Consider the following 13835-nt stretch of genomic DNA (forward strand, 5'->3'; position numbering starts at 1 on the left):
ATTTCATATTCTGTGTCATCCATATAGTATCATGCATGTTACATTCAATTGTCAGTGACTGCACATTCAGGACCTTTTGCTATTTCATATTCTGTGTCATCCATATAGTATCATGCATGTTACATTCAATTGTCAGTGACTGCACATTCATGACCTTTTCTATTTCATATTCTGTGTCATCCATATAGTATCATGCATGTTACATTCAAGAACGAATGGTATTTTGTTACATATAGTAATAAAATTGTTTGGGTAGCAGTTTAACTGTCATCACTATCATAATCATGTCTGCAAACAACAGAAATCAGGCATTGATTAGCATCAATTGCAAACCAAAATTAAGTTGACAATCAAACTTATGGTAAAGCATTTGTTTCTGAAGTAGACTGCAAGCCTGCCATCACCAGAAAAAAATCATGCCTGAGTGCAGAAATAAGCAAGAATAGCAGCCAAAATCCTTTCAAGTAAAATCAAAATCACTACAGTCTCTTGTTTAATGATGTAACACTTTGAATCCTTTTGGAGCATTTGCTCATGTTGCTATAACACCCCCATCTCAGTAGTATTCATATTGTTCACTTATCCATTTGCTCAAGAAACGTCCTTGACAAATAAAATCTCCTCATTTTGCATGAAAACATACTCTAATTATAACACAATTTGAAATATTATATGTACAGTCTCAATTGTACAAAGCTGACATGCAAAGATTTTTATAAAATGTGAGAACTTCATTTTATTGAAGCTGTAATGCAGCCATTAATCACATTGATACAGAATGGATAAAGAAATGTATGCCTTCCAAATATCTAACAGAAAGAAAATGTTTTTTATTCTGTATAAATTAATATTTTACTCATGAGGTGGAAACATTTTGTATTTTCTCATTATGCTACCATGCATGACAATACAGTGTTTCCACTGTGAAATATTTCCTTATGTCTATTCCAGAAAATAGATGTATATGTCATGAACTATTAGCATCAAATAACGTACTCCTTATTCACAGAATTTTAGAATTTGTATGTTTACTAAATAAACAAAATCTTGGAGATTAATTTAAGACATTAATAAACATTTTACAACTTGGGGTATTATTTTTTGCTGCAGCAAGAAAAGATACAAGAAGTGTGTCTGGTCTTGGTAGTTATTCTGATGATTATGAGCTGAGCCAATGACTGAATTACTCTGGGCCTTGACTGTGTCGTGATTTAGTCTGGGCTATATATTGTCTTAGTAGGCTTGGAGAGCCAGTGATCCAGACTGAATGGCCCTGGGCTGAGACTGTGATGATTTACCCCAGGGTTACAGATTGTTTTAGGAAACTTGGAGAGCTAGTGACCCAGACTGAATTACTCTGGGCCTAGACTGTGTAATGATTTAGTATGGGCTATAAATTGTCTTGGTAGACTTGGAGAATAGGTTTCTGATCCAAATTGTAATGTGAACAATGGCCGTAAGAACATTAATGTTATTTAATGATGATGCAGTATTAATCCAAATTTTGGGGGTAGGTATAATAAATTTGACTTTGAGACTGGTATGCTGTTGCTTTGCTATCAATCAAATTAATATGAATTTGTGATTTTGTCATTCAAGTAACAGCTGTGACTCGACATTACTCAATGGCATACTGTTATGTTAGTGTGACATGTACTATGCATACAAAGATGTCAATCCATGTGTCTTGTGATAAATATATATATAATTCTTTGATTGATAAACATTGCTGTTCTGTTTGTAAAATTATTATTTTTTAAAATATTTCTGCCATATTGGTGCCATGTATTATGCTCTGACTGGCTGTCTTTTAACTTTTCCTATTCCTTACCATAACATTAATTCTACATTACAGACCAGTTCAGTACTTTGTGGATGGCTTCCACAAGGGTTAAAAAAAAATCATTTCAATATTTGGGTGGAATAGTCTAAGGTCAAGGTCATAGCAACTAAAAGAAGACAGTAACTTGAGTTCTCCACCAGCTAGACTTGAAAGATTTCTTGAATTGCTTGCACATATGTGAGGAAGAACCCTATTGATTTTGGGATCAAAAAGTCAAAGATCTTGGTCACTGCTTGAAAGAAGAAAAATGTTATTTTTGTATAAAAGTGTCTGTTCCCAACTATGTACATTCACCAGTTTGTGGGTGATTATTGACTTCAAAAGGTCAACTTGAACTGAAAGAAGAAAAATGGGTTTTGACACATTAACTTAAGTTATAGACCATACAAGTAAACCATACTATGTGGAAGTCTTGCATTTATATTGTGGAAAAGGTCTGTTAATTGTTGGGTTCAAAAGATCAAAGGTCAAGGTCATTGTGGCCTTAAAAATTAGGGTTTTACAGAATAACCTTTTTTCAAAGGCAAGTTCTTTGACCAAGCTGTGTAAAGATAACTATAGATTCTGGGATTTAAAGTGTTTGGTTATGGTCATGGTAAGTATAATAAGAAATTAATAGTTTCTGCAAATTAGGTTTAGTTGAAGAATGCATACCTTGACCAAAAAGTCCAGGTCATTAAGACCAGTTGGTCAGCCAAACCCTACTCATGTTTACACAAAGAACTATTTAACACAGGGCAGGTATTTTATTTTTCATGTCTCAATCATGGGACTCATGTTATGAAATGAAATAAATTCTTTGATATTGCAGGCCTCTCTTGTGTCTCAGTCATGGTACTCGTGTTATGAAATGAAATAAATTCTTTGATATTGCAACCCTTTCTTGTGTCTCAATCATGGTACTCGTGTTATGAAATGAAATACGTTCTTTGATATTGCAGGCCTCTCTTGTGCATGAATATATTGAATCGGAGTCATGTGACAGTTCAGCCACTGTGATAACCCATGTTGTGGGAGCAGCTCCAGGATCAGCTAATATACTGGCCACCCTTCGCAGAATTTGCTATGAGTTGAATGCTCGCTTTGGTTTACAGACCACAGTACCTGAAGATTTCAAGTAAGTGTCATGGTCAGAATATAAAGCACTTGATGTTAAGTACCTTCATCTGTAATTTCCCTGTTGAAAAGCACCACACTCAACACCATAAAGAATACAGTGCAGCTAAAGTGGTCGGGATGGCAATAATGAAAAGCTTTGCTTAATGTATAAGAACTGACATAACGGCAAGAAAGCTTGCCTGAGATGTAAATCCTTTTTTTTATCTCTGGAGACCTGTAATGATAATCCATGTCATTTTCGTCCCTATGCTAGTGCTCACGTATCTAATGAACACATATTCGTACATAGTCGACAAAGACATTTTAAATATAACGACTTTTGGGTCATAACTAGAAGATTACTGTGCAAAACAGGTATGGTAATTAATTGTGGAGATAGTAATAGCTTTATCCCCTGAGGCCACATAAACAGATGATATATCCATTGTGAAAGATGAGCATGCCTGTATAATGTCAAACAGTAATGTACAAATGGACTTGATTCTTTTTAAGATAATAGTTCATGTTCAAATCGAGCTGAGACTACTGACAATAATAGTAATATTAAAAGTCACTTGTCTTGAGGTCTGTGGTCCATATACCTTCTGTTATGGCTACAATTACACTGTAAATGTTTTAAAAAAATGAATCGTTAAAGTCTATACCTGCTTATACTTATACTTTACTTAATTTGGTTATTAAAGGCCTTTGAATGAAAAGTCTCAGTATTAGACGCATCTTGCCATCACTAGGCCTGGTTAAGAAAGGCCTTTGAATGACAAGTCTCAGTATTAGACGCATCTTGCCATCACTAGGCCTGGTTAAGAAAGGCCTTTGAATGACAAGTCTCAGTATTAGACACATCTTGCCATCACTAGGCCTGGTTAAGAAAGGCCTTTGAATGGCAAGTCTTGGTGTTTGACACATCTTGTCATTGTGTTAGGACTGGTTAAGAAAGGCCTTTGAATGGCAAGTCTGAGTATTTGACGCATATTGTCATCACTAGGACTGGTTAAGAAAGGCCTTTGAATGGCAAGTCTCAGTATTTGACACATCTTTTCATCACTAGGACTGGTTAAGAAAGGCCTTTGAATGGCAAGTCTCAGTATTTGACAAATGTTGTCATCACTAGGCCTGGTTAAGAAAGGCCTTTGAATGGCAAGTATCAGTATTTGACAAATCTTGTCATCACTATGACTGGTTAAGAAAGGCCTTTGAATGGCAAGGCTCAGTATTTGACACATCTTGTCATCACTAGGACTGGTTAAGAAAGGCCTTTGAATGGCAAGTCTCAGTATTTGTCAAATATTGTCATCACTAGGCCTGGTTAAGAAAGGCCTTTGAATGGCAAGGTTCAGTATTTGATGCATCTTGTCATCACTAGGCCTGGTTAAGAAAGGCCTTTGAATGGCAAGTCTCAGTATTTGACAAATGTTGTCATCACTAGGCCTGGTTAAGAAAGGCCTTTGAATGGCAAGTATCAGTATTTGACAAATGTTGTCATCACTAGGACTGGTTAAGAAAGGCCTTTGAATGGCAAGTCTCATTATTTGACACATCTTGTCATCACTAGGCCTGGTTGAAAAAGGCCTTTGAATGGCAAGTCTCAGTATTTGACAAATATTGTCATCACTAAGCCTGATTAAGAAAGGCCTTTGAATGGCAAGTCTCTATGAGACACATATTGCCATCTTCAGATAAGACTGATATTGAATCAAAACAGTGAAGTCCATTTGTTAGGCTGATGTGAAACTGTTAACATAATAGATGTACAACATGAAGAGCTTGGTATAGAGGATATAAAATTGAAGAAAAGATGAAAAGACTCTATTGTTAAAGAGGGAGGGGTGGTTACCATATAAAATAAAGAGTCAAGTTTCATATTAACAATGAAAGGACCCTGAGATCAGTCAGCCTGAGACCATGTTGATACAAATCTGCCTTGCCTAAGTCAGTACTGGTATGTTATTTGTACAGGCCACCTGATACGTTGGATAGAGAAGTTTGAAACTGAACATGGGGTAACACTAGATCATGATCTAGAAGTTATTGTGATGGGGGATTTCAACAGAGTCTATTCTTAGATGTTATCTCACCTTGTTACCTCACCAACAAAAGTCACTGAGACATCAAATACATTAATTGGTCTGTTGATAGTAATAAATAGAAGAATATCGTAGAAGTACAGGTCCCTCATTTATCAGTAAGCAACCATTTTCCAATTTGCATTACATGCAAAGTAAATAGTATGGATATATATAATGCAAAGCATAACGTTATCACCTGTAGATGCTTAAAAAATTAAATGTTGAAAACTTTTTATCTCCTTTAGCAAACTCCAGCCTCTTTTGAATAACAAATGTAGAAAACACTGAAGCACTTATAATATGATACATTGTTTCAGATCAACATGCTCCATAAAAACAAAAAGAGTGAAACACCCCTATAAACCTACATGGCTCATGACAGAATTAGTGAAGCAATACAGAATGAGATTTTTTTTTTATGAAGACCAGGATTGGCATAACTATAAACTTTACTGTCATGATTCAGTCTGCCAAAATAAATTTTGTATAAAACATTGGTTGGATATGTAGAAAGTCCAACAGAAATGTGGAAAATTAGAGGGATTTTGCTCCAAACAGAAACAGCAAGATACCAAATTAACTAATAATTTATGGGACAATAATGCATGATATGTATGGTATTGTTAAAGATTTAATGAGCACTTAATATTGCTTTCAATTCATCAGATACTAATGCAGAATTAGAACACAATATTAAGTCTAAAATTCCTGAAAATGTAGGGTTCACTGCTCATTTTTGTATATGCATATATAGTAAGTGAATTCTGCTGAATTGAATCGAATAGGTCTGTCATTCATCTACAAATATGCTGATATTATTGCTAAATCTCATACCTATATAATTAATCAAAGCAGAATTAGAACACAATATTAAGTCTAAAATTCCTGAAAATGTAGGGTTCACTGCTCATTTTTGTATATGCATATATAGTAAGTGAATTCTGCTGAATTGAATCGAATAGGTCTGTCATTCATCTACAAATATGCTGATATTATTGCTAAATCTCATACCTATATAATTAATCAAAGCATTGCTAAGGGAATATTCCTATCTCGAATGAAGGCTGCTAAGGTTACGCCTGTTTATAAAAATGGTTCAAAATCAATTTCAGATAATTATAGACCAATATCTATTCTGCCGAACATGCCCATGCTGTTGTTAAGACATGCTTCCAAACATCTTAATGGTTGTCTTCCAAAATACTTTTTAACTCACCCATCCGAATCAGGATTAGATGGAACCACTCCTGATGACTGGTTGCTTGCTGTGGACAATGGAGAATTAGTTGGAGAACTGTGTATCTTGATTTTAAGAAGGCTTTTGATGTAACTGATGATAATACATTTGCATAGAAACTTATCACTCTCATGGTTCAAATCACACCTATCTGCCAGAAGCCAACATGTTGTTATTGGTAACATTAAATCAGAACTGATGTTCATCAACAAAGGAGTTCCACATGGATCTATTTTAGGGCCTGTATTATTCATATTATTTATAAATAACTTGTCACTCTATGTACAACATTAAAAAATTATCTCTATGCTGATGATACTACTTTGCATAAGTATGATTCTGGTGTTAGAACATGAAACAAATAATTGGTGAAGGTTTATGTCAAGTTGAATATTGGTACTTTCTGAATAACATGTTTATCGATCCTCTAAAAGTCAAGGCAGTGTAACTAGGAATTAGGCAAAGCATATCAGTGAACAGAAATCCAAATCTTGAGATGTATATTGAAGATGACCTGATCAGAAATGTTGGCACAGAAATCTTTTGAGAGTTCATGTTGATAATAATCTAGAATGATGTTAGCAATTGAAACACCTCTGTTCTGTATTAAGCTCAAACATTTATCTTTTACTGAGTGTAAAATGTTATCTACCACTCAACTATTGGAAATTATTCAACAGTGCATTGATTCTTCCTTTTTTGGATTCAGTTGCAGTGTGGGGAAATACAACTGAAAGCACCAAACTGTTCACATACTTTAAAACGAAAAAAAATACACAGCAAGAATTAAGCTAAACTTACCATTTGATACACCATGCAAAGTTCAATTCTTGGAATTGAAATGGCTGAAATTTGAATACAAATTAGCCTGCCACAAGTCATTATTGATGTTCAAAGTTGAAAATGAATATTGCCCTCAATATTTGAATCATATGTTTCATTTTAAGTCCCAAGAACAACCTAAACTAAGATGAATTACAAATGATCATTGCAAAAACACCATTTCAGAAAACAATTACTATTGAAAAATCCTTTGATTACACCAGTGCTATTTTATGAAATGAAATTCTCAAAATAGTCTGATGAGAAAACCAATCTGCACATTTTTAAAACACAATTGTTTAACTGTTATCTTGATGGGCAGTTGTCATTTTAAATATTGAAATACTGAAATTCATGCTCTCTTCTGTTTCTTCACATACATTTCCAAATCATAATACCTTATGAAAACTACTACTGTCTCACAAATCCAGCCCTCCCAGATACTACCTTTAGCTTATGGGAGCTAAAAGTTGTCTGCCGACTCTATGGCAGTCAGGCAGAGTGATCTCCCCTTACATTTAAGACTTGGTGGCAAGGCTAAAAGATATTTTAGTTATTACTTCTGCTTATGCCAAAACCTCACAAAGCCAGTGCTACATGGAAGATGTATCACTTCAAATTGGAAGAGTTTTGACACTTCTAAAAAAATTATACTCCATCTATATTTCCAACTTTTTCTCTCTTTCTGTCATAACAAGATTTGCATTTACAAATTAGTCACTTTATCATAGTTACACATTGGCTACTTGCACGTGGAGCCTTTACGACTTCACAGTCTATTTGCGCTATACTTAATTTTAAGTACAAGTCTCTAGTGCTCATATAACTCCTATATATGTGTAATTTCCTTACTAACAGGTACATATTAGCAAGTTTTTTTTATCCAAGCCTTTCATAGCATCCGGGTGTCTTTATGGGTAATTAATTGTACAGGTGGTCTCTGGGCCTTTTTACCCAACAAGTATTGCCTCATAATGGATTTTGTTACACCTACCAGGTATATCTCAGTAATGGTGCCTTTATTCCATTCTTTGTGAAGGTTGTTTGTGTGTAATGTACATACTGATAGATTCTGTATTTATACTATTGTAGTCGGACAAGGACAGTTCAGTGCTCTAGTAATCAAGTAATTGCACATACCTGGACAATTTCTATGATGGCAACTTCAGGTTACCTGGACAGCATCATGCAGCAACATCAGCAAGCACATACTGTACCATCACGTCTCTTCATAGGCTCCTGGGACAGTCCTGAGAATCTCTCACCAGCCATGATAGCCCTTGTTACAAATCTGGATTTCTCATTAACAAGGAAAAATACGACCTTGTAACATCTCATTGATTTATGACTTAGGTATGGGCTTCAGAACACAGGCACCATATTTTATCTCCCTCAGGATCAGGCATTGAAACGACCCATGGTAGCATCTTTCTTTCAAGGAATTCTATCTGCATGGGATTGCTCAACGTGGCAGTGAACATCATGGTCCTTGGTTGCCTTCTACTGCTTTGCTACTGTTTTCATCTGCACAAATGGAGTCCTCAAGTTGGCACACATTCTCTCATTATCTGCACCATTCGAGGCACCATTGGCAGAACTGGAGCAGCCTAACTTGGCTCATGGTGGGTTTGCATCTGCATGTCCACTGACTTGAGATTACAGACTGTACCAATGCAAGTACAAAAGGCAAGGGAGCCCGCCCACTGCCATCATTTCAGGACACCAGCGGTACATGATTTCCCTAGGAATGGCATCTTCATATCAATAGTTCAGGAGATGATGGCCATTGGGAAAGCCTTTCATTGGGGGGCAAGAATACTTAAAAGGCCAAGGGAGTTCTCATTCTGTCTGACTATCTACAGTGGTGACTTTTCTCAACAACAAGGATTATCTCTGGACTACAATGTTGGTTTATCTCCAGCAACAAGGAGGATCTCAGTCCACATACCTTAGCATCATGGTCTGGGACTTTTCTCAAATAACAAGGAGGAACTCAATCCTAAAATGGTGATTATGTTCAATAACAAGGATCCCATTTGCCAGACCTTTGCATCATGGCATGCAACTTGTTGAAATGGTGTTGTCATCAACAAGAATTTCAAGTTCACCATATCCTGGGACTCCTCAACGCACTTATCGTCTTGACACTCATCTTGACACTTCAACTGAAGGCCACTTTCAAGATGTCAGATCTTTGAAGTGGTACCTTAATTGAACGGAGCCGATGCGTAGAGGGAGATTGCGCTTTTTTCTATCTCTTAAATCAGGTCAGGACGATATATCAGCTCAGAATATCTTATCCTGAATAAAGTGGGTTATTTGCTCAGCATACAGGGAAATGACCCTAGTTCAATGAAATTTTTAATGCATTTTTGCGCATGAGGTTAGGGCAGTTGCCACCAGCCTAGCATTCAAATGGAACTGTTTTCTGAATGTCATCATTCAGGCTGTGGGATGGAGATCAGAATCCACATTTTCTAGCTTTTATCTCTGAGATTCTTTTCATCCCAAAGGGCCCAATTTGATCTGGTAGGACCTATATACGCAGCTCAACAGGTCACATTTCCAGTTAGCTTAAGACATGGCTTCATGCCTTCCACTGGATTTGAATGTGAAAATTTGTTCTCTTTTGAAGCTGTGCCCTGACGTATGGAGCTGTCTCTCATATCTTAGGGGATCATAGATTTTTAGAGCATGTACCTCCCTCCGCCTCTTACTTATTTTCCTAAGAGGATGTACCTCCCTCTGCCTCTTACTTATTTTCCTAAGGTATTATGATTGGATAATGTATTCGAAGAAGAAACCAATTGTTTATAGTAAAATATGTTTCTTTGAAAAGATTTACCCAATCATAATACACATACACCCTCCCAGCCTCCCAGCAGTTACATCCATAGAAGTGTGCCTTCCACTCAAGTAATAACTAACATATCCTTATGCCTTGCCACTAAGTCTTATTTGTAAGTTCACTCTGCCTGACCACTAATGGGTAAGAGGACAATTTTTAGCTCTCTTGAGCTAAAATTAGTGTCAGGGAGGGCTGGATTTGCGAGGTAGTGGTAGTTCTCCTAAAGTATTATGATTGGGCAAGTATTTTTGAAGAACATATTTTAGTATAAAAAAAATTGGTTTTTGCATATCATATGCACTTTATGCTTTTATACTTAACGTAATGGTTGAATAATATGTTATTCTGAGATATCTTCATAAAATAAAGTTATAGTTATTATTATTATTTTTATTATTATTATTATTATAATACTGTTCCTTCCACAACAGTGATAAATAATAAAAATCATTGTAGCTATATTACATAACATTTCTTTATTGATGTTGCAATATCCTTATTGGTTGGTAATATTTAGAAGCAAATAATCTCATTTGATAATTAATAGCCATCGAGTACTTCTAGATGAGAATTTTGTTAAAATAGTTTTAAAAATTTCTTTACTTCTCAGTCTAATGAAGACATATTAATAAGGGTCTTCAATGCAATTTTCAGGAATATTGTTGGAAAATTTGGAGAGATTCTGGCAGAGTCAGCAAAACAGTGTTTCTCCCCACTTGTTCTATTTATGGATGGGTTGGACATGATGGAGGAAGTTCACCAGCCTCACAACATGGAATGGTTACCATCAACAATACCATGGGTTAGTACCTGAAGATTCTTTCCCCTCTCACCTGCTGAGAGTGTCAAGAACAATTTATCACTTGCTTGATGACATTGTGTATGTTAGAAAGTGTGTGTGTGTGTGTGTGTGTGTGTGTGTGATTTGGATTTTTAACATAGCTTTAACAATTTTTCAGTCATATCACTATGATGTCTGCAGTGTGGCAGTTTATAGTGATATCTAGCACTGGGGCATCATGCCGCAGACATGTAACATGATGTCCCACCTAGTCACATTATCCTGATACCAGGCTGACCAGTCCTAACACTAACCTCTTAATACTGAGCACCAAGCGAGGCAGCTGTTAGTACCAGTTTTGTAAGTCTTTGTTATGACTCGGCCAGGGATCGAACCCACAACCTTCCGCATCCAAGATGGATGGTCTAACCACAAGGCCACTGGAGCGGTTTGTTAGGAAGAAGCATAATAGATACCCTTATCTTGAGGAGTATCACATGTATCATAAAAAAGTTAGTCTCCTTGATGTACTTTTTTCAAAAATCCATTGATTAGATAAAATGTTTTGTATTTGCACCATTTCTCTTAAACAGTTGTTTATGCCACTCTTTAAATAGGTGGCTACTCACATTTTTGTCCTGACAAAAAGTTTGGCATTATTTCATTGCTCTCTATTGTTATAAACTTTAGTCCTTATTTAGAATCTGTAAAAATGAACAGTCAAGAAGTTCCAATTATTCCATTTCTAGCCAGCTTATCGATATCTGATGACTGTTGGTCCATACATACTTTTAGGCATAAACACTCGGGTTTGGGTTTGTACTTAGGTCATTTTCTTGAGCCACATAACCTGATATTTGGATGCATCAAATGGAGTACTACATCTTTCAGTGAATACTTGGTAACTGTGGCTAACCTTTGTGTTGAACTACATTTCTTAGGCATTATTGCCTATGAAATCACATAACTCGTTATGTTGTTGCATCCTGAGTACTACAGGCATATCAGTGAAACCTAGGTCATTGTGACTTATATTATATGGTTCAGTGAGTTGTGCTTACCTTTGGATTAAGATCAGTTTCTCTTGGTTGGCGATTTGCAATAATAGGTAATTTTCTCATAAACTGTTGTATGGCCTGGGTGGCCAGATGGTCTAAAGTGCTCACCAATCTCTTTTATCTTTCCTCTGTCCATGTGGGTTGGAGTCTTTGGTTTGGCCAATGTGGGTATGTCAGAATACTGCAAGTTGCTTCTCATGAATTGGTGGTTCTTACCAGGGTTTCCTGCATTCTTCCTAAACTGTTATCTGACTGCCATGTACATACACTCAAAAATGGCATTAAACCCCAAAACCACAACAATCAAACACTTTTGTAGAATCATATGGAGTACTATGCCTTGATGATTGTGAACAATATTTCATGGGACAGTTTTTTTGTTTACCTTAGTATTTAGCTTACTTTCTCAGGCACTATTACCTGCGGAGTCATATATTTAGGTTTGTGATTGCATTATAAGATTTACTACATCTGTTAGTGAAAAGTAGGCCACTGTGACATGTATTTTATGGTTCAATAAGTTGTGCTTACCTTATGAAAAAAATAAATTTATTGTATTCTTGGTTTGCAACATGACCATACCACTATCATCAGTTTTCCTGATTCTCTGTTCAACTTCTCCATCCTGCCTACATTGTTAATTGATGAAACATTGAGCACTGCATCACTAGTCTTGATCATAAAATATATAATTTTTATACAAAATGAAAGATGAACAAGAAAGAAAACCTCATGAAGTCTGTACGTTTTGCATAAAATGAAAGACGAAAAGAAAGGAAAAGAGGTTTAAAAAGTTCCAGGGCAGACAGTCTGGCAGGAGATTGCTCTAAACTAGAAGCTTGGGTAAAAATTTTACAGCAATAATGCCAAGACTTGTCTGTTTGTACTTGATTGAAGTAACATGTGCTTTTCTTTGTATATTCCTTGGAGGAAGTAACATGTACTTTTCTTTGTATATTTGTAAAATTGTTGTTCACTGATGTGGTGATTTTATAACAATAATATTGTGTATATTATTTAGTATAATGATGACGGGTTGATGTTTAATACCTAACCATTGACCAATGCTGAAGATTGGTAAGATCACTTTGAAAACAGTCAGTTGGATTATTATTAATTTTTAATTTCTTTCTACATTTACATGCATTGTAACAATAATGAGGGGAGGAGCTGCTGACAAGTAATTTACTAGATTGAACAAAATTATAATCCATGAACACCATGATTTTAAATATTACTTTGCAGCAATCCATGTAGAAAAAGAAATTGTAAAGTATTTCTTCAATAATTTTTAAAGACTAACAAGCCTTTGTTACTTTATTACATTGTTTGATGTTGCTACCTTATTACATTGTCTGTTGTTGCTACCTTTATTACATTGTTGTTGCTACCTTTATTATCTGTTGTTGCTACCTTTATTACATTGCCTATTGTTGCTTCCTTTATTACATTGTTGTTGCTACCTTTGTTACATTGTTGTTGCTTCCTTTATTACACTGCCTGTTGTTCCATTATTACATTGTTGTTGCTACCTTTATTACATTGTTGTTGCTATCTTTACTACATTCTGTTGTTGCTATTTTGTTCAATGTACCTTCTTTGAACTAATTTCACACCATTTACTTTTATTCCAAACTGAACTGTGCTGTGTTTGAACTTTTGCACTAACATATGTGTATGCAGATCTGTGTCCTAACTCTTACACTAACTTACATGTATGCAGGTCTGTGTCCTAGCTTTTAAACTCACCTACATGTATGCAGGTCTGTGTCCTAATTCTTATACCCACTACATGTATGCAGGTCTGTGTCCTAAATCGTATACCCACCTACATGTATGCAGGTTTCTTAACTAACTCTTACATTAACTTAAATGTATGCAGGTCTGTGTCCTAACTCTTACACTCACTTGCATATATGCAGGTATGTTTCCTAACTCTTATACCCACCTACAGGTATGCAGGTTTCTTTCCTAACTCTTATACCCACCTACATGTATGCAGGTTTCTTTCCTAACTCTTACACCCACCAACATGTATGCAGATCTATGTTCTAACTCTTA

At 35.7% G+C, this 13835-nt stretch overlaps 1 protein-coding gene across 2 annotated transcripts in view; it reads left to right on the plus strand.

Moving 5' to 3' along the window:
• Positions 1–13835, plus strand: part of LOC149772396 (telomerase protein component 1-like) — a 237552-nt gene that overhangs the window by 92863 nt on the left and 130854 nt on the right. For both annotated transcript variants that reach the window (XM_089947879.1, XM_089947880.1), the window contains exons 24-25: positions 2785–2960; positions 10590–10737. In XM_089947879.1, the coding sequence (XP_089804005.1) occupies positions 2785–2960; positions 10590–10737 (324 nt within the window). The remainder of the gene's footprint in view (positions 1–2784; positions 2961–10589; positions 10738–13835) is intronic.

This window comes from Sinohyriopsis cumingii, unplaced genomic scaffold, assembly GCF_028554795.1.
Source record: "Sinohyriopsis cumingii isolate HCF-2022 unplaced genomic scaffold, ASM2855479v2 utg001510l, whole genome shotgun sequence".
Lineage (NCBI taxonomy): Eukaryota > Metazoa > Mollusca > Bivalvia > Unionida > Unionidae > Sinohyriopsis > Sinohyriopsis cumingii.